General features: G+C 39.6%; 2 gene segments (V, D, J or C); both read right to left on the bottom strand.

Annotated features, from left to right (window-relative positions):
* Positions 1 to 1952: 1952 nt before the first annotated feature.
* LOC138804365 (immunoglobulin kappa variable 1-39-like) lies at positions 1953 to 2470 on the bottom strand. The segment is given in 2 exon segments: positions 1953 to 2275; positions 2399 to 2470. Coding segments are annotated over 2 exon segments (372 nt in total).
* A 5393-nt stretch (positions 2471 to 7863) lies between these two features.
* On the bottom strand, positions 7864 to 15907 carry LOC138804354 (immunoglobulin kappa chain variable 9-120-like). The segment is given in 5 exon segments: positions 7864 to 8230; positions 9550 to 9650; positions 10686 to 10764; positions 15620 to 15734; positions 15856 to 15907. Coding segments are annotated over 5 exon segments (420 nt in total).
* Positions 15908 to 21338: the final 5431 nt, after the last annotated feature.

Here is a 21338-nt window from a genome sequence, read left to right as displayed (position 1 = left end):
ACTAAGCAACAATGCTTGATAAGAAATGTACTCATTATCTTGCCCATGTAATTGTAACTATTCTGTATCTTATTATCATAATAAAAAATAAACAATTAAAATAAATAAATACAATTCCACCCAAATAGTGTGACAGAATGATTAAGAAAGAATTGTATTAATTTCTGATTATTTTAAAATTATCCTAACCTGTACACTTTTACACTTTCTTTTCATTTAAAAGCTGGGATTGTCAGAGTTTCTATTTCTTTTCTTGCCATATTATCCCCCAATCCCTGTTTTTTTGTGGTGTGATCACAACTACGAATTTCACAGTTAAATTAGATTCCACAAGCTGGAATAGCAAGCATTGAAGCCAATGTTTTCATGTTTCTTTTTCTACAGCAATGATTGAGATTTTTCCTGGCACATCATTAAAACAGCTACTAAGACATAAACTTCTTGATTAGAGATGAATGGTGATATTAATTTCAGAATTCCATTATCCAGAGATAAGAGATTGGAAATTTCTATTGGTTCTGGTCCCCAAATTTGTGACACTTGGTTAAGGAACCCCTTAAAATGAATACTCCATTCTCCAATATGGAAATACGGAATGAGGAAAAATGAAAAGCAGTAAGAGTAATATCATAATTTCTTCTATTAAAATAATATTCTTAGCTCGGTAAAGAATTGTCTGATGATTCTGACTAAAAGATAAATTTCTAAGGGGATGTAGATGGGAATCCCTTAATATATAATACAGGATAGAGGGAATGCCATTTTTCAAAGACCTGTCTGGAATTAGAAATGTTGAACTTGAATGCTACGAAAACAACTACAAAGGGTATTAGTATATATCTGATGATGTGCTAGATACCAAGGCAGACATTTTATGCCAATTATCTCTTTTCATTCTCACAACAAGACTATATATATGCCCATAATATGCCCAATTTCTTCAACATCTATTAAAAAATAATAAGTAGGAGAGTCAGGTTCTGAATGAAGATTGGGCTAGATTACAATGTCTGAATTATTTCCAAATATACTATTAGTTCCAACACACACACACACACACACACACACAAATAGATTGCTACCTGAAAGAACTAGTCCTTTGGTATTCAAGTACAATTATTTCCTGATATGCAAAGAGAAGTAAAGAAAGATCAATAGTCAATGTTGGCTCAAATACATTCAACTATATTCTAGGGTTATTCTCTAAATGAAAAATTTGAGAGTTGAGCCATAGTTACTATCCTAGCCTGTGGAACATTTATTAGCTGTCAGTGCTATCACTCTGGAAGCCTTCTGTTTTGTTTTGTTTTGTTCCAGAGCAATTGCCCCTCCTATGGTTTCCTGAAGATTTGATTGATTGAAATTCCTATGAGACTGAGGGGCACAGGAAAGGATTTAAATCAGCAGTCAGATACATGAACAAAGGTAAATCCAGGTTACCTGCAAAGGTGCTTAGAGCAAGTGAGGATGTAATTACCTCACCACTGGCTCTCTCTGCATGACAGAGGATCACATGATGAGACATTCTAAACTTTAACACAGCTAAGCCCTATGAATGCACCAAATAATCTCATTTCTATTAATGTCATTGTCCACCACTCAACATGGAAACTTTAGAATCTAGTTCTCTGTATTAAAACAGTTGGTGCTTATTAACTTGCCTGCCTTCAATGTAGCTGAATTAATAGTAAATGATGCCAAAACTCACAATCTTCAGAGGAAATATCTTTCCTTTCTCTTAGAAGAGGCATCAACATGTCTGTGCTGGGAAAAACAGTGGGATAAACTGGAGTGATAGTACGGTGCTAATCCTTGCCACTGCTACAAATCAAAAACATCATTCCAATAAATTTCAGAACTTGGCTTCCTCCAAGAAATACCCTTAGCAGGAAGAGGCACCAGGAGCTGCAGCTGGGGCAGCTGAGTCTCACACTTCTGCTTCCCTAAGAGGTTTATGCTATGACTTGTATCACTGTGGGAGGGTAACTAGTACTTTGTTGACAGTAATAAGTGGCAACATCTTCAGGTTGCAGGCTGCTGATGGTGAGAGTGAACTCTGTCCCATACCCACTGCTACTGAACCTGGGTGGAATCCCAGGTTGCAAATTTGATACATAACTGATCAGGAGCTTAGGAGCTTCCCCTGGTTTCTGCTGGTACCAGTGTAAATTGTTATAATTATTCTCACTGGCATGGCAAGTGATTGTGACTCTGTCTCCTGGAGAAACAGACAGTGAAGGTGGAGACTGGGTCATCTGGATGTCACATCTGGCTCCTGGTAGAGAAACACAAAACAAAATCACCATAGTATTAATCATAATACAAGAAGACTTCCATGAAGTGCTAGGCAGCACTGATCACACTAGACTGAATAGATCTCCAGGCTGACCCTCCTTACCTTGGAGACAGAGCAGCAGGAACCCCAGGAGCTGAGCAGGGGCTGCCATGGCTATACTGTGTGTTGAATGAGGCTGACTCCTGCACAGGTTGAGACCAGCTATTAGACATGCTCAGGCAGTGGGCTGTGCTCTTGGCACATGCAAATCAGCAGGGCCTTAGCACAGCTGCAGTGATGGGCACAGGCACAGAACTGGATCATCACAGTAACTCTGCACAGATTCAGTGACCCAACAAGTCCCAGTCAGACCTATCAAAAGAAAATCTGATCATAGCTAAAGCCATAAGCATAAGGCTGAGAATGAAGAACTTATTAGGATGGGGCTTCAACTTAGACACAATAGAAGAGACTCAAGCTCATTCTGTAGTCCTACTTTGAATATATATAGATGCAATTCTGTTTGTTGGTGTATGTGATATTACATTTAGATATATTGAGTTGGTATACTAAAATCAGGGCTGGTTATACAACTCCACATAATCCTTCCTACTCCAAACCCTTTAGACTCATGAATTCCCAAACCCACCCCTGTGCTCCTGCTGCTGAAACAGAGACCTTCACCATTCTGAAGATACACAATGGCATGAATAGGTCTGGAGAAAGTGAAACTGGAGCCCAGGAGAAACACTGGATCTTACCCTCAAATATGAAGAAGCTTTGTGTCCAGTACTTACCATGGACAGCTCCTCTCCTAGTGACTTTTATCACCCAGGGCAGCATACATGTTTAGTGGCTTCGTGGACACAGGCCAAAACATTCCACAACCCACTGACAGCCTGAGCTCTGACTAGGGGTGATGGCTTTGTCTGGTAAACTCCATATGGTATAGCAGAGCAAATGCCCAGTGGTCCTAGGTCAGAGCAAAGCAGAAGAATTTTCCCTGCAGAGAAAATATTTTTCTTACTAGTTCAGATATTGTGCTCTATAAGGAGATGCTCTATTGATCCTTTAAGGTCTGTGGACAGACTTCCTGTGTTTCTTAATTCTAATTCTGTGTTAATTGTCCTTGAAGGAGACAAGGTTAAGGAAAACAAGAGGCTGTTTCACAGACTATAGGAAGAGAAGTGAAAATTGGAAAATAGTAGTCATAAACTCTTAGAGGTTATTTAGACTTATCTGGACATTAACACAGTATGACTGAGTTGCCAGGAAGGACATAACTAACTATGGTGAGTGATCTTAATAGGAATAACTTAGAGAGCACTGGATGACTACCGATAACCCTAAGCACCCGAAGACACTAAAAACTGTGCCTACCAAGTTCTGAGCTCCTATTTTATTTGTATGTAACCCAATAATATAAACCTGGTCCTAGACTTCCATCTAGTGGTAAAACAGCATCAGGCTCAAATGACATGATATGAGAAAAAACACCCTGCAAAAGGTATCCCTTAATGAGACTGTCTCTGCTTTTATCATGAAATCTGCTTTCTTAGCTAGCTGCTCACCTACAGGAAGGAGGGCTTGCTCTGCTACAGTCTGACATGCAGAGCATCACTATGACAGCAAGATAGAATTACTTGGGACAAGTTACAGAGGATGCATCTCTATATGCTAGCAGAAGAAACAATAGTGCAGCACCAACTCACACTTAGAAGTCTGAAGGCTGGGAAAGAGTGGGCTATTACAACATAATGATGGCAGAAAGTGCCACGCCTACTCTGGTGGAGTCTGCTTAGCATGGAACACCTGCTTTAAGACCTGAGAATGGGGCTTCACAGAAGCCTATCTCTGAGAATGGGACTTCACCAAAGTCTACCTCAGAGAATGGGGCTTCAAAGAGACCTACCTCCTGGAAAGGCTGGCAAGCCCCTGGGAAAGATGTGTTTCTGTTCCTGTTTTTCTTTTCTTCACTGTATAGGAGTGCCTTTTAATCTTTTACTGTTCCTGCCGCTTATTGTACTTACTCATGCTCAATGTTCCCTTATTCAAGGCTCTTTCTTAAAAGTGTTGACGACTCCAACATCTGATGAGTGTCATGAGAATATGACTAACTCACCAGAGTTTAGTGCTACCCTGAAAGCCCCTCTTATAGAGGCTAGTAGACAAGTCATAAGTAAATATAAAAGTATTGGGGGTTTCATGACATGACTTCAGCAGAAGGAATTGTTTCTAAGAGATTTACAAGAAGCTGTAGGCATGGCTAGAGCAGAAAGAGTGTATGGCTATTGGAGACTTCCCTTTAATCCTGAAACATATATAATAGACACATATAGATATCCTGTAGATAAGAAAGATGTAGAGGGATATTTAGACCAAATGCTAAATAAGATTCCTAAAAAGTTAGTAGATGGAAGGTGGCAATGGCTTACCAGAGGAAAATGGTGGGATCCTCCATTATCTAGAGGACCCCAAATACTTCCCCCAGATCCATAGCCTTTTACAGGTGTGAATGATAAGGATGGCAATCGTTAGGAAAACTATTTAGGAGAAATAACTTCCTATTACTCTCTTTCATTTACTGAGAGACTTGCTAGATCTAGGCCTCCTTGGTGTAGAGACTTGCTAGATCTAGGCCTCCTTGGTGCTTACTATCAAAGAAGGAACAAGAAAGATCTTATGAGACAGTTAAGGCCTCTATGGAGAAGAGTAAACGATTATGTGAAAGGGTTACAGAAAGACACTATGAGCTTAAATTTGATATATGGCCAGATTTAACTAAGTGTAATGAATATCATGATTTTTGGCCACAAATTGGGGACCCTCTAAAGAATGGCAAAGAAGCACAATTGCTTAGAAAAGATTTGAAACGTATAAAGTACAAAACTAAACAAAAGTAATAATAAAGTACTAGAGTTCATGCCTTTCTGTTCAGCACCTTGCCCATATGCTCTGGTTAATGGTTAATAGGTGATAAACATCGAAACCAATTGTATTTCTTAAAAATAGAGGTAAAGCCTGGAACAAGTGCCTATCATCATAGCTGTCATCCAAAAAACAAGATCAGGCTACCAGCTGGTGACCACCCAAGAGCGAAGCCTTGCAGCAAGATTGTGTAACCTTTTGCCCTTTCTCATGGAGACTTTTGCTATAAAAGCTTGTTATCCTCTGCAATAAATCGCACTCAGCATTCACTCCTCTTGTGTGTGAGTTGTCGGTTTGCCATCTCCCCACCTATTCCATTTCCTCCACTGGGTGTCCTCCGTTGTCCCGACAGAGCCAGTCCACGGCAAGAAAGGACTCAGGTTCTTTCAGTATGTCTACTTTACCATAATCAGGTAGATTATTCAATACTAGGATTAGTGTTTCATGGTGTCAAGAAAGCTGTGGTGCTTCTGCCAAGTTCTCTTATAAAACTTCCAAAAAGAATTTGAAGGAAAGCTCTTAGATTTCCAGTTTATAGAGAAACACAATCTTTTAAAAGAACTGACCAAATTTCCCTACTCTCTCTGTCTCTGTCTCTGTCTCTGTCTCTCTCTCTCTCTCTCTGTCACACACACACACAAACACACACACATACATACACACACACACATACTTGTAACATCTCATTTCTGAGCTGATATTCCCCTAATCTCTAATTTTGTCCTGGGTAGGGAGACCCTGGCCTAATGTTGCCATGTACAGCAGGGAAGACCTGTGAAATACAGAGCAAGACACTCGGTCTTAATTTGCTGTTGTAAGATAGGCAGCTCTTTTGTTTATTTTGGAATTTCTTTGCCATCTGATTGTCTTTCTCTCACATTGAAGCTTATGCAATGCCAGATATTAGGTCTCAGTAGTTGACAAACTCCACTTTTACTTGTGATGTTTTTCTTCCATCAGTGTTTATTGTTGATCCTTTTCATCCATTGCTAGAATGGAATCTGTATGGAATATAAAACAATTCTGCATATAAGATGATGCTAAATGAAATGCACCCCAAATAGGAACACAAGACATTTTTTTCTTTGTTGCTGTTGTTTTTAATGTACCATGTGAATTTTTTGTTTCTTTTGTATGTTCTTCCCCCTGGTATAACCCTGTTTTCACTGTATTTGATGCTGGTGCCCTACATCTTATATATATACATTTTTCTATTTTGGGGAGTGAAGGGAAATAACAAAATGCTAAAATAAGGTTACAGGTTGACCCATTGTAACAATGAGATGTACAAGACACTATGTTGAAAACGAACTTTACAACTTCAGGTATGGGGGCAGGAAGGAGTTGAGGAGGTAGGGAGGAAAGGAAGAGTAGTAGGGGAAAACAAAGGAGGAGGTAACAATGCTCAATAGGAAATGAACTCATTAACTTACCTTACTCAAGTAACCCTAACCCCTCTGTAAAGTATCTTTACAGTAAAGAAATTCCCCTTCCCAGTCATTCAGACATCTATTTCAAGATTAAATTCTAATAGGCAACCTTAAATTCAGAAAAGATGTTAGTCACAAGACACTTATGAATGAGCTATTAAGATATATTTGAAATGTTAATACTGTGGTTTTTAAGAGTGTTCCTGCAGGAACTCTAGGGTATTTGGTCAGGGTGGGATGAAAGATGAGGTCTCCTGATCTAGAGCTCTCCTGTCTCACAAACCTGTGAGAGCAGATTCAGATAGGCATAGCTGCTGGGTCACTTGTCACGTGAAAGCACTTAAGGTCACCAGGCATGTGTATCAATGACCACACATGTTGTGCCGTGAGGTGTAACACTGTGAATGATCACATTCCTCTGCAACACTGACATGAAATGATGACAAGATTTGCCTCCTTGATTTCTAATTGAGGCACTCTTGTTCTGTTTTCAAGTAGAGCTCATGTGCTATCTTATCCTTCCTTTGCTTGAAAGTGTTTTAATAGGTCCCCATTCATATAGGCAAACTGCCATATGTTGAATTACTATTTTGCTGCTGCCAAGATCCTCTCTACAAAAAAAAGGTTTTCATAGGATCGTTAAACTAAGGAAAAGGAATTTTTATTGTACTCATTATGGAATATATTAGTATGGAAATTTTGAATTCATGATTATTTTCTCAAAACTGTTTGGTTCAGTGTAGCTTTTTCTCATTACTTCTATGATAGCATAATTAATATATGTTTCTGAATCACCAAAATTCTACAGTGATTTTTGTGTTTTGTATATTGAAATATGGTCTCATTCTGAACTCAGATTGTTTTGCATTTTATATGCTGAGATTGAGTCTCATTCTGATGCCAGGTTTGTTTCCTGGTGCTAAACCTAGCACCAGGTGTCCACCTCCCAGATTATGATAGCATAGTAAATGGATCTATTTAGAGTGCATTGAATGATTCATGAATTACTTTAACGTGGAAAGCATTCACTGTCAGCATCCAGTTGGTAAAATGTGCTTTGACCATCATCACAATTTTGGATTTTTTAAAATTTATTTTCAGCATATATGGGATTGTTTTATTTCCATTTATAAACTGATATTTTCCTTAAGAATTGAAAAAAAAATAAAACTCAAGCTCAACTGTGTAATTGCAAAATTACATTTATTTTCATATAGATCTGTGATAGACTTTAAGTCTAACATGCATGACTCCCAGAATTAGATTACCAGTTCCAACACACTCCCTCCCCCTCACCTTACACATGCACACACAGACACCACAAACCTATACAGTCACACATTAAAGAAAGGAAGGAAGAAGGAAAGATAGGAAGAGAAGGAAATGGAAGGGAAAAGATAGTGGTTTATATTAAACTGTTTTTAATGAGATTTCTCCAGGAAGTTTATTTAGTTTTACATTGTATTTTTAAAGGTGTTGAATAACATTTATCCATTTTAACTGTGGATAAACTGTAAGTAATTAAAACTGAGTATCCATTTTCATGTCCTTCTTAGCTTCTCCTTTAGGATCACGCTCTCCTATGTGTGCCATTGGCCTGTAAAGGAATACATAGTAAGGAAAAGCAGAAGGCAATAGTAGAGGAAAAAATAAATTTCTTTTTTTGGGGGAGGAGGTCCAGTAGTGGGGCCTGAACTCTGGGCCTGGGCGCTGTCCTTCAGCTCTTCAGCTCAAGGCTAGTGCTCTACCACTTGAGCCACAGCACCACTTCCAGCTTTTTACTTTTTGCTTATGTGGTGCTGAGGAATTGAACCCAGGGCCTCAGGCATGCAAGGCAAGAGCTCTACCACTGAGCCACCATCCCAGCCCCAAAAATAAATTTCTTCATACTACCAAGTGATATACTATAACACTAGAGACCACAAACGCTAAATCACAAGTGATCAGTCAAACTGCTCTAGTATTCTTGCCACAAATTCAACCTCAATTGTTACACTTACACTGTACAAACAAAATAGAGACCTGAGGATGAGGTTTCCAGTCAGCTCTCCAAGCATCAAGTCTCACTGCTCCATTCCCCTAAAGGTTTAGCCATAATTAAGATGCTGTGCCACCCCAGGAGACAGGTACAAACTGGGTGTCTCATGGCTTCTTACTAATTTGGACACATGATTTCCTTGACATTTTTCTCTGACACAGAACTAGGGAGTATGCCCTGCTTGTTCCACACTGAAGGGACAAGTTTACAGCTGGGCTACCCAAGCAGGCAGTTTCTTATTCAAAACTGTAGCACTGGGACAGTCGTTGGTCCAATGAGCAGACAGTATTGTGTTCTTTCATGCTTAGAAACAATGCTGCAGATAGTCGGTTATTTTTTTTAACTTGCTGCCATAGAAACTGTCTGGGGCCCCAGAGATCATGTTGAAATCCACAGAGAATAGCCTTGCATCTACAAAAATCATTTAAAGTAATTGTTCCATAACTGTGTAGTAGGCACTGACTGGACCTTCAGGAAGTGGAAGCCAGTTCTCCACGGATAGCGGGCAGGCGTTATGGAGTCTAGGTCCTTCCATCCCCATGGATTCTCCAATAATGAGAGGGGAGTGCACGGTTCTGCACAAACACTGTGAGACAGATTGATGATTTTTCACCAGTTACTTATTTACTACCAAATTATTATGGTTGGGTTATTGTTTTGTTTCATACAACAGAATATATAATTTGGGTAGGGAGAATGGGAGGAAAATGAGGGAGAGGGTAACAATGTTTAACAAGAAATGTACACACTACCTTACATATATAACTGTAAGCCCTCTGTAGATCACATTGACAATAAAATTAAATTTAAAAAACAAAACACAAAACAAGAAGAGTGGGGATTTTCCAAGGCAAAGGGAACCTCTAAAAATTACCAACCTTACTCCCAGTGTTTGGTTGACAAGTTTCACAGAAGTACAAGTTAATGCTGCTTTTGGAAATTTCCTCAGTCTAACAGATGGAATCCATAAATGCTCATCCTGGAGGATAAAAACTCCATCACTGACAAATTACACATGAGCAGCAGTGGGGCTACAGAGCATACCTTCACACCTTGTTTTCACTTGTACAGAAGTCTCTGAATGGCTTAATTCAGGTCTTTCAGACTGATAGTTAAGTTCTCTCATTGATAGTATAAGAATCTACATCTTAAATCAACATGTTTGTGAACCACAGGTGAAATCAGTCACAAAACCATGTCACAATCCTGGCATAGACCCCCCCCCACACACACACAGGATAAAATAATGATCCTATCACTAGTTTAAATGTTTTTTTAATCTATGTACTTTTATTTTGATGTTTAAATCCACATTGATACCATAATTTGCAATCCTTAAGACTACTAACCCGTACCATTTTTTAAGTCAGGAGAGCAAACATAATTTGTGTCCTGTTGGATAATCAAAAGAAAGAAAAATATGATGTTGAAAATCTTTTTTCTTCTACCAAAACCTTGCAGTAACTTTCTAAGCCTGGATTCCTGTGAGAAGCACTTTCAGCAGGGGAAAACACCAAGAGAAGCAGCTGTGCAGGCAGCCCAGCCTCTCACTTCTGCTTCCCTGGGAGTTCTATATTATGGCTTGTATCACTGTGGGAGGAGCAATGTAACCTTGATGACAGTAATAAGTGGCAACATCTTCAGGCTGCAGGTTGCTGATGGTGAGAGTAAATTCTGTCCCATATCTATCACCACTCAACCTTGATGGAACTCCAGACAACAATGTATCTGCAGCATAGATCAGGAGTTTTGGAGCTTTCCCTGGTTTCTGCTGGTACCAAGTTAACTGTAACCAATTCTCTCACTGGCCCTGCAAGTGAAGGTGGCAGTGTCTCCTAGAGACAGTGACAGTGAGGATAGAGACTGGGCCATCTGGATTTCACACCTGGCTCCTGTGTGGAAACATGAAAACAAACATCCACACTATTAATCAAGTTATCAGAGGGCATCCTGAAGAGTAAAGAATCCTGGATCACACTGGGCTGTGTTAAAGCCCAGCATTGTTCTTCCTTACCTGGAATCCAGAGCAGCTGAGTCCCAAGAGCTGAGCAGGGGCCCTCATGTCCATGCTGTGTGCTGACTGAGATTGACTGCTGCACAGAGTGTGAACAGACTATTATGAAGTCCTGAGGGCTCTGGGTTGTGCCCTGGGCACATGCAAATCACTATGGGTTAGACAGAGCTAGAAGAGCTGCAGGCTTCTGAATGTCAGTAACTCAGCAAGAGTTGTTTCCCAGGTGTTCATGACCATGCCACAGCAGGATACATTTGTCTCTAGAAAATGTGTTTGTCTCTGGAGGCCAAACAGAGACCAAGTTGACTGCTCTGTTAACTGTAGATCTGTGTTTCTTTCTGTCTTAGGACATTCTATTATTTCAAAGATTTTATCTAAGATACTCTATTGCAGAATCACATTTTCAGAAACCACAAGACATTAAGGAGTTCATAACATTTGCTACATGTGGATAATATTAAAGACAAAGAGATTTCTACTTTTATATGAGTCCCTAAAATCCTTTATGTGGTATATCATCATCATTATTAGCAGCCAGTGATAGAATGGGTTGTAAGGAGATAAAGACATACATACCAGTATGCATACATAGGGATGATATATGATCAAGTGGAACATGAGGGAAAACTATGTAGTCTGTCACCTATCTATATACAAATATACAGAAATATATAGACTTATACTGAAACTAAAACGAAGGAAATGTGAAAATACAGCACATAAAAAGATGAAAATGCACATTGAATAACTTTTCAACTCAATAGGAAAATCCAGAAGAAATGGAAGGATTTCTAGGTTCATTTGAAAGAATTAACACCTATACCCCTCACAATTCTAGCAGGGGCTCACAATAGCCCCATATGTATGTTAATATGACCATATAAAATGATGCTGATCAAAATGATCTCTATAATGTGGAAGACAAGAGTATTTGTTTTGTTGTATTGTTTCTTTGTTTTATAGTGCTCTGTTTGTAATTACTTCTTTTTTTGATGTTTGTGGGGCTTGAATTCAGACTGGGCACTGTCCAGTTTTATTGGTGGTTAATTGGAGACAAGAATCTCATGGACTTAAGTTCAAGGTATATTTTAGATATGAGACCCTAGTCTGTTGTATGGTTAGTGAAGATCTTCTCCCAATCCATGAGCATTCTATTGATCTTGCTAGCTATGTCCTTTGCCATGCAGAAGCCTGCAGTTTCATGCAAACCACTTGTCCAACTTTTCTTTGATTTGTTGGGTTTCTGTGTCTGTATTAAGAAATTTTTGGCCTGTAGAAGACCTAGGGTTTCTCCTATTCCATCATGCAATGTTTTCAGAGTGTCTGCTTTGACTCCGAAGTCTTTGATCCATTTGGAGTCGATTTTGGTGCAGGGTGATATATTAAGATCTGGCTTTAGTTTTCTACAAGTAGTTAACCAATTTTGCCAGCACCATTTACTGAAGAGGCTGTCTTTCTTCCATTCTATTTTTTTAGCTCCCTTATCGAGAATTAGATGGCTATAGGTCTGTGGGTTCATTTCTGGGTTTTTAACTCTATTCCATTGGTCCTGGGGTTTGTTCTTATGCCAGTACCAAGCTGTTTTGATTACTATGGCTTTGTAAAGTTTGAAATTTTGTATTGATATTCCTCCAGCACTGTTCTTTCTGTTAAGTATAATTTTTGCTATTCAGGGTCTTTTATTATTCCATATGAATTTTTGAATTTCCTCTTATATTTCCTTGAAGAATGAGGGTGGTACAGCCTGTAATTTTCTTAATAGAGACCCAGAAACACAAGAAATCAAAGAAAGGTTGGACAAATGGGATTGCATGAAGTTGCAGAGCTTCTGCATAGCAAAGGACATAGTTCCCAAGATCATTAGAAAACCCACAGATTGGGAGAAGATCTTCACTAGCCATACAACAGACAAGGGTCTCATATGTAAAATATACCTGATCTTAAAAAATTAAATCCCCCAGAACAAATCTTCAAAGAAAAAAACTGCCCAATAAATAAGTGGGCTAAAGACTTAAAGAGAAACTTCTCTGAAGAGGAAAGAAGGATGGCCAATAGACACAGGTTGAAATGCTCAACTTCTCTAACCATAAAATAAATGCAAATCAAAACAACATTGAGATACTCCCTCACCCCAGTTAGAGTGGCTATAATCAAGAAGTCTAATAACAACAGATGCTGGAGGGGATGTGGACAGAAGAGAACCTTACTGCATTGTTGGTAGGAGTGTAAACTTGTTCAACCACTCTGGAAAGCAGTATGGAGGTTCCTCAAAAGACTCCACATAGTGCTTCCCTAAGACCCAGCAATCCCACTTTGGGGCATTTAACCAAATGATCACAAACAAGACTACACTAAAGCTACCAGCACAACTATGTTTATTGCAGCATTATTTACCATAGCTAAGATCTGGAACCAACCTAGATGCCCTCAGTAGATGAATGGATCAAGAAAATGTGGCATATATACACAATGGAATTCTATGCTTCCATCAGAAAGAATGACATTGCTCCATTTGTTAGGAAATGGAAAGACTTGGAAAAATTATAGTAAGTAAGCCAGGCCCAAAGAAACATATGTCCCATGGTTTCCCTTATTTGCAATAATTAGTAAATATCTGAGTCAAGCAGAAAAGGTCAGCTAAGTTGATGTTAGGGAAATGAATTCCAAAATAAGTATTCAAATGTTTTTGTTTGTTTTTTTTTCCTTTCTTGCAATTGTTTCTAACATATTTATAAGATGATTTCTTTGTTGCTTCGTATGTCCCTTCCCCATGGTATAACCCCTGCTTTCAGTGTATTGGATGTTGGTATAATTTGTGAAGGGGAAGGGAACAAACAAATCATTTAACTAGGGATACAGGTGGACCCATTGCAACAATGAGATGTACAAGTTGTTATGTTACAACTTTGGTGGAGGGTGGGGGGAGGGTTAGGTGGGGTGATGGGGGTAGTTTGGGAAGGGATGTGAAGGGGAAACAAAGAGGGGGCAACAATGCCTGATAAGAAATGTACTCTCATTTCTTGCCCATGTAATTCTAACTCCTCTGTATGGTATTCTCACAATAAAAAAATAAAATAAAATAAAGTAAAATTAAAAAAAAAAGAATCCTGGTGAAAGTGTCATCTTTGTCAAGTGTGATTACACTTTCAAAGTAAAATAGGAAATAGAAACTTTCACATGGGGGACATGACCCCTCTAAAAGCATGGTCCCAGCTGCCTATGTACCATTGAAGCCTAGAATAGAGCTCCCCAGTTTCTAGCTGTTATTGATAAAGGTCCAGTATTACCCATGCTTTCCAAGGGTTTAGAAGGTCAAGATTTGGATTTTTCTCCCTGTGTGTATTGTTTGTCAACTAGTGGCAACTTTGTGACAAATCAACAGGTAAGCTTTTCATTTCGAGTTTTGGCTTGGTTATATTATATTAAATGATTACCTCAAAGAGTTCTGCAAGAAAGTCCCAGTATTTTCCTATGGGAAATTATGCTATTTTATTTATTTTACCCTTAATTAATTGTAATTTATGTATATTAATACCATGAAGTGATTTCTTGATAATTCTATATCTGAATGCAGTGTACTTTGAAATTTTTCACTATCCACTTTATATTTCCATTCTCTTTTCCTGTCTAACACATACCATTTTTCTGACAGTAGGTAATAGACTCCATTATTCACAAGTGTATGTGTGTATGTATAGATTATACCATATATATTACAGTATACTTAATTTATCTTCAATTATTAGTGTCTTTGCTCTCTTCCTTTCCCCCTAATCTATCTCCTTAAACATTTTCCCTTTTTGGTATTCATGACCCATTATTCATTTTTATTGTCACTACTACTTAATTATTATTATATTATCATCATCATCACCACCATCATCATCATCATTTAGGTGGGGCTTTGGACACTTTGCTTTGGGATCCCTACCTATATCACTCAACATTATCTCTAGTTCCATTCATTTTTCAGCATATTATAGATTTCATTGTTCATCTTCCCCTTTGTCCTTGCCACTGATCTAGGGGATTACCAGCCTCGGGGATTTTACTAAAATACCTCTTTTGTCCATCATAGTTCTTGAACCCTGTGCGATTTTCCTCAAGGTTAGCACTCTACCACATTGAGCCCCAGCTCCACTTCTGGTTTTCTGGTAGTTAACTGGAAATAAGTGTCTCAAAGACTTTCCTGCCCAAGCTGGCTTTGAACTGAGGTACTTAGATCTCAGCTTCATAAGTAGTTAGGATTGAGCCATCAGTACCCAGTATGAGGCACCAGTAAACAGCAAGACCTCATTTTAAAGAGTGAACAGAGGAGTGCTAATATGTAAAGACAAAGAAGTCAAGCTGTGCCTTCATCTCAGACTTAGAAGGGAAAACACTATGCAAGTCAGGAAGTGCTTGCAGCAGGTTAAGAGGAGGAAAGAGAAGGCAAAGGTGTCTCTTGTGATCAAGTGGAAATCATATCCAACTGAATACCAAATCACAGATGCTCTGAAATATACACTTGTGTTATTTATAAGACAACAGAAGCCTTGTCTGGTTGGTGCCCCTGAGGCTGAGATGGAAGAAAGAATAAATTGAGAGGATTGTCACTGACCACCTGGACCAAACCCCCACTGAACTTCAGAGCCTTGCTCTAGCTGAGAAGCACTATCTGCAGGCAGAGGCCCCAGGAGAAGCAGCTGGGGCAGCCCAGCCTCTCACTTCTGCTTCCCTGGGAGGTTTATGTTATGGCTTGTATCACTGTGGGAGGGTAACTACTACTCTGTTGACAGTAATAAGTTGCAAAGTCTTCAGGCTGAAGGCTGCTGATGGTGAGAGTGTACTCTTCCCCAGATCTACTGCCACTGAATCTGGATGGGACCCCGGTTTGCAAGCTGTTTGCCCAATAAATCAAAAGTTTAGGAGCTTTCCTTGGTTTCTGCTGATACCTTTGTAAATTAATACCAATGCCCTGACTGGCTCTGCAAGTGATGGAGACTCTGTCTCCTACTGACGCAGACAAGTAGGATGGAGACTGAGTCATTAGGATGTCACATCTGGCACCTGACATTGGAAACAAAAGACAAATATCAAAACAATTAATTTTGCTCTGAGACCGTTCATGAAGAATGAGGCAACACTGTTAACAATGGGCTGAGTAAATTCCTAGCATCTCCTTCCTTACCTGGGAGCCAGAGCAGCAGGAGCCCCAGGAGCTGAGCAGGGGTCCTCATGTCCATGCTGTATGCTGACTGCAACTGACTCCTGCACAGAGTGTGAGCAGACTATAAAGAAATTCTCGGGGCAGTAGGCTGTGCTCTAGGCACATGCAAATCCTCAAGCAGTGGGAGGAGCTGCAGGCCTGGCCCAGATGCAGGATGGCTGAAAGGCCTGTCAAAGCCCAGAACTAAAGTCACCAGGGGTGGAGTCTCTAGAGACCTGCACAGAACAAATTTGTCCTCAGAAAATGTTTTTAAAGGAGGGTGTGATAATGATCAATAGAAAATAGACTCATTACCTTACTCATGTAACTGTAACTCCTCTGTACAATATCTTTACAATAAAATATATATTAAAGAAAAATGATGGTACAGTGTTACTGGAAAAGAAGGGGACCTTTGTGGAATGGTGGCCCTTAGTCTCCAGCCCCCGTTCCCACCCCAGACAACTTCTTTTTTCTTACTGAAGAAACAACCACTAACCTCGCCATTGACTCATCCGATATCAGTTCCCAATGTATCTAGCTCTTTGTTCTTTGTGAGCATTAAGCCTGACTCCTGATGGCAATGAGTCTGAAGCTTCCTCTCTCCACCTAGTGGAGGAGCCTGACCCATCCTGAAGGCCTGCTCAGCTCCCTCACTCCACCTCTGAAATAGGTTAAGATCTCTCCTGCCCTAACCCTGGATTTTAACTGCTTGTACAGGATCTGTCTGTCATGTTAGTGAAGTGAAACATTTTTAAATGTTAAATAAACTTTAATGCCTCTAAAAAAATAAAGGAAAGAAAAGAAAATGAAAATCTATGCATTTATACAAAAAAAAGAAAATATTTTCCTTGGAGACCTAAGGCAGATTGACTCTATTGTTCTCTACTGCTCTTTTCTTTTTTTAAATTTTGACATGATCCATGCTATGGTTTTCTTTTTTCTTTTTTTTCTTTTTTTTTCAGGGTGGTTGTGGGGCCTGAACTGTGGGCCTGGGCACTGTCCTCCCTCAGCTCTTCAGCTCAAGGCAAGCACTCTACCACTTGAGCCACAGAGCCACTTCCACTGCTTATTTGGTGCTGAGGAATTGAACCCAGGACCTCATGAATACAAGGAAAGCACTCTACCACTGAGCCACCATCTCAGCCCCATGCTATGGTTTTCATGACAGCTTTTTATATAATTCAGTCACTCAGAAAAAAATTAAACAGTTTTACATTAAAAATAATTATAGAAGACTGCTGCTCTGTTACTAGATATTATGAGTCCAGATTCCCAAAGTTTTCACTGTTACCCTGTCCTATCCCAAAGAATAATCATAATCAGTATTATCCAGAAATTGATACATGATAACACTAATCATAGGTACGTAGGTAGTTGGCTAGGTAGAAGTTGACAGATAGAAATGTATATCTGTAGGGAAGTAGAAAAAAGAAAAAAAATAGAAATTTAAGGAAAGAATAAAAGCAAGGAAGCAAGGAAGGAAAGAAAATCCAGAAAGCTACCTAGGTAGCTAGGTGGCTTAAATTTTACTTTAAAAATACTATGCAAAAGCAAAATCGGTGCAATAAAAAATCATGATCTGCAAGGTATAGACCTTCCCCTGGTCTTTGCATTGGTGGCCTGCACACTCCTGATAAACATCTCTTTTTCTTCTCTGGTGAATGTTCTTTCCCAATGCCTCCCTCCAGGAAAGTTCATATAAGCTCCCCTAAACACCCCTAGCTTCTACTAAGTAAAGAATTTGATGCTATTTCTAGCTTAGTAAGCATTATTATTATCTGATGCTGAGGCCCCTCAGAAGCTGAGGTGTTCTCTAAATCATGGACTCATATCTGCTTCAGTGTACTCCATTTCACCCATCTGTGTGTTCCTACATCATCCATTTTGTGTACTGTCTAAGTGAAGGTATAGACTAAGTGACGATGTTTTTAATGACTGAGTTTAGGGATTATGCCTCAAATAGGCATGGAAGGGGTAAAATGCAGCATGTCCAAGGATGAAGACTAGGAACTGGAGCTAAAACTATAGAGTGAACATTTTCAGACAGTGAGGACAAAGACCGCAGACAGTGGGCTAGGAAGGTGGCTCAGTGGTAGAGCGCTTGCCTTGCATGCTTGAGGCCCTGGGTTCGATTCCTAAGCACCACATGAGCAAAAAGAAAAAAGCTGGAAGTGGCGCTGTGGCTCAAGTGGTAGAGTGCTAGCCTTGAGCTGGAGAGCTGAGGGACAGTGCCCAGGCCCAGAGTTCAGGCCCCATGACCGGACCAAAAAAAAAAAAAAAAAAAGACCGCAGACAGTGAAGTTAGAGTAAGTGCAGGGACTTCGCACATGAGGATCAATCCATACTACACCCAAACAAGAACATAAAGTGAGTGGCCTTTGGGAAAACTTTTGTTTACAATGGGCTGAAAACTCTGTGACAATGCATTAAATGGGAGAAGCCTAAGAAAAAGAAACATTTGTGTTAGGAGTACTCTGATGTAGCTGTGATACAAAACACAAAACAATGTATGTTTGTGCTTCCATCCTTTTTCCTGACATAAGAGCCTATAAATCCCTTGGAACTTTGGGGAGGGGAAAGGGCAGAGAGAGAGAGAGAGAGAGAGAGAGAGAGAGAGAGAGAGAGAGAGAGAGAGAGAGAGAGAGAGAGAGAGAGAGAGAGAGAGAGAGAGACAGACAGACAGACAGACAGACAGACAGACAGACAGACAGACAGACAGACACAGACACACAGATACACAGACACACAGACACACAGACACACAGACAGAGACAGACAGAGAGTGATAGAGAGAAAGAAACAGAGAAAGAGACAGAGAGAGAAGCCCAAGTCTGGATTTGAATAAAGCCTAAAATCCAATGACCTTTGTTATACAGTGCTCATATATTACATGCCACCCTCTGTAGAACTTTTCTTCATGATGTAAAACACAGGTAATGCCCAATGTGGATAGATAACCATTCAGAAGATAGAGATCTGAGGATCACAGTGCAATGCCAGCTCAGACAGAAATCTCTGTGAGACACTTACCTCCAATTAACCACCATAAGCCAGCAGTAGAAATGTGGCTCAAGCACTTCAGCTCAGGGACAGCATCCAGGCCTTCAGTTCAAAGACCTAGACAGCACAGAAAAAGGGGTAAGAATCTTGAAAGACCAAGTTAGGAACAGCCAGAACAGTCTTTGTTCATGTGATGTCTGTCAATACATTAAATGAAAAGCTCTATGAGATCATTGATTTTCTTTGATGTGCTCAAGATTTCAGGGTTGATGATCGTCCCTGATACTATTAGTGTATAGCAGTAATTTCTTTGTGTTTGGGGTAGGAGTAAATGAACAACTGCCCCAATAGTTTGAGATCTGTAGCTGTTTTACTTATTACCATCAAGTGGGGCTGTGGAACCTTCAATGTGTCAGTGATAGAGATGGGAGGACTTGACATGGGAGAGGAGAGACTGGCTGACCTGAGGAGCAGTGATAAAGCTCCTGAGCATGTGGTGGTGATTCACAGTCTGCAATAATGCTTGAGCTGATGAAGATGTCAGAAGCCTGCTTGATGTCTGGAGCTGCTTGTTTACTTAATAAAAGGAATTCAAACATGGATTTATGTAGGGAACTCTGGAGCTGGGCTGTGAGGCCTGGAAAGGGTTAAGAAATCAGAAAGCCATCTAAACAGTAACCAGAAGGCTGAAAGCTGGGCCCTGGAAATATCAAACAGTCAAGGCAAAACAGAGGTTCAAGTTTCTACCCTGTGCATCCAAAGTTTAAGGCCTTGGAGATAAGATAAAAGTCTTTGCTACTGTTGGAGTGCTTATTGCTTCCCTCAGCTTCATAAGATAAGGGACTCCATTATCACTTGTATGCAAAGTATCCATAGTGGTTATAACTTCAAAGATATTCATACCCTAGTATCAATACTGAACTAAAAGATTTGTTACTGAGATCTCAGCTCTGGATCCCCTGCTGTCTCCTTTTGTAGTTTCTTTTATTCTTTCATTGGCCAGGTATCCTGTCATCTTGGTGATCCTGGTTGTGGTTAGCAACAAGTGGCACCCAACATGGGGCTTGAATAACAAGTGAACTGAAGGATTTGGAAGAGTTAATAGAAGAACCCTGAGGAGTTCCTGCACTAGGAGCACACTTCAGGATTGCCAGGGTAACAATGGGGAAAGCTAAAAGCAAAAGGGCTGAGTATTTTAAGTCAACAAAGATGCTGCTGGCAGCCTCAGGAGCAAAAGTAAAGAGAAAAGACTGAGGACTTAGCCTTTTATGTCAAAAAATATTGTCATCGGTTGCCTCCACAAGGAATGCTTCAAATTTGGTGATGGAAGGAGGTTGTCAGGCCATTTGAAATGGGTCTTAACCAGGGGAAAATAATCCCATTGGGAGGGAAGGGATGGTAGAGGAAAAACAAAGGAAGAGGTAACAATGCTTGATAGGAAATGTACTCATTACCTTGCTCATATAACTGTAACCCCTCTGTACAGCATTTTTACAATAAAAATATATAAACTGATTTTTATGCAATAATTACAATGATGTTTCAACCTTTTCAAACTCCTCTACAATCAGAGTGTAGGTCTGTATTGGAAGCTACTATATAGAAAAAGGAAACCTGCTTGAAGCCTAACCAGTATTTGTAATTAAAAATGTCCTGGAATGAGGAAGCCCATAGCCAAACCATTAGAAATGAGCATGTCCAGCCCCCATACAAATTGGGTCTGCCCCACTTAGGAGGAAGAGAGCTTGGCTGAACATGGCTCAACAATTACAGTATGATGATCAAGCTATTAATCAGGAACACAGGGCAAGAGAAAAGATAACACAGCCAGGATAAGTGACTATCTCTTCAGTAGAAATCAGGCATGGAGGCCCAGAACCTTATGTTATTTTATAGCCAGCTTGAGACAATCTTCATAAAACTGTACAACAAACTGAGTTAATAGAATTACTTCTCCAAATGCTTGCCTTTGATAATACTAATTCAGAGTGTCAGAATGCTTGGACCTCATCAGGGCCACAAATGCCAACCTTTCAGATTAAAAGGAATTGTTTAGAAAATAAAAACTCCAAGCAAATTCAGATCCTTGTATAAGTTAAATAAATTTATTGGTATAGGATGGGGGTTGACAGACCCTTCTATAGATTTCTATTGCATTCTTAAAATGAGGCCATGTGCCTTTCCTTTCTCTATTTCTCTTTCCAGGTCCTGGAGACTGAAGCCCATCTAGGAAATATTTAAAAATAAATATGTGTGCTAATGTGTATTGGAATGTGTTCTGTGCTATCTAGGTCTTGATCATCTGTATACAAATGCTATTGTTAACAGGAGTTTTCTGTTTTGAATTTTGTCTCATAGTTTCTTTGGTGTGGTCTGTTTTTCTAACACTGACCATGTTATATCATATTGGGAAAAATAATATCATTTTGTCTTTGAAATGTATGGCCTATTTTAAGTATAAA

This window comes from Dipodomys merriami, unplaced genomic scaffold, assembly GCF_024711535.1.
Source record: "Dipodomys merriami isolate MVZ:Mamm:240054 unplaced genomic scaffold, mDipMer1.0.p SCAF_36, whole genome shotgun sequence".
In the NCBI taxonomy this organism is placed as follows: Eukaryota; Metazoa; Chordata; class Mammalia; order Rodentia; family Heteromyidae; genus Dipodomys; species Dipodomys merriami.
The sequence above is the reverse complement of the archived record's forward strand: the minus strand, read 5'-3'. Positions and strand labels throughout refer to the sequence as shown.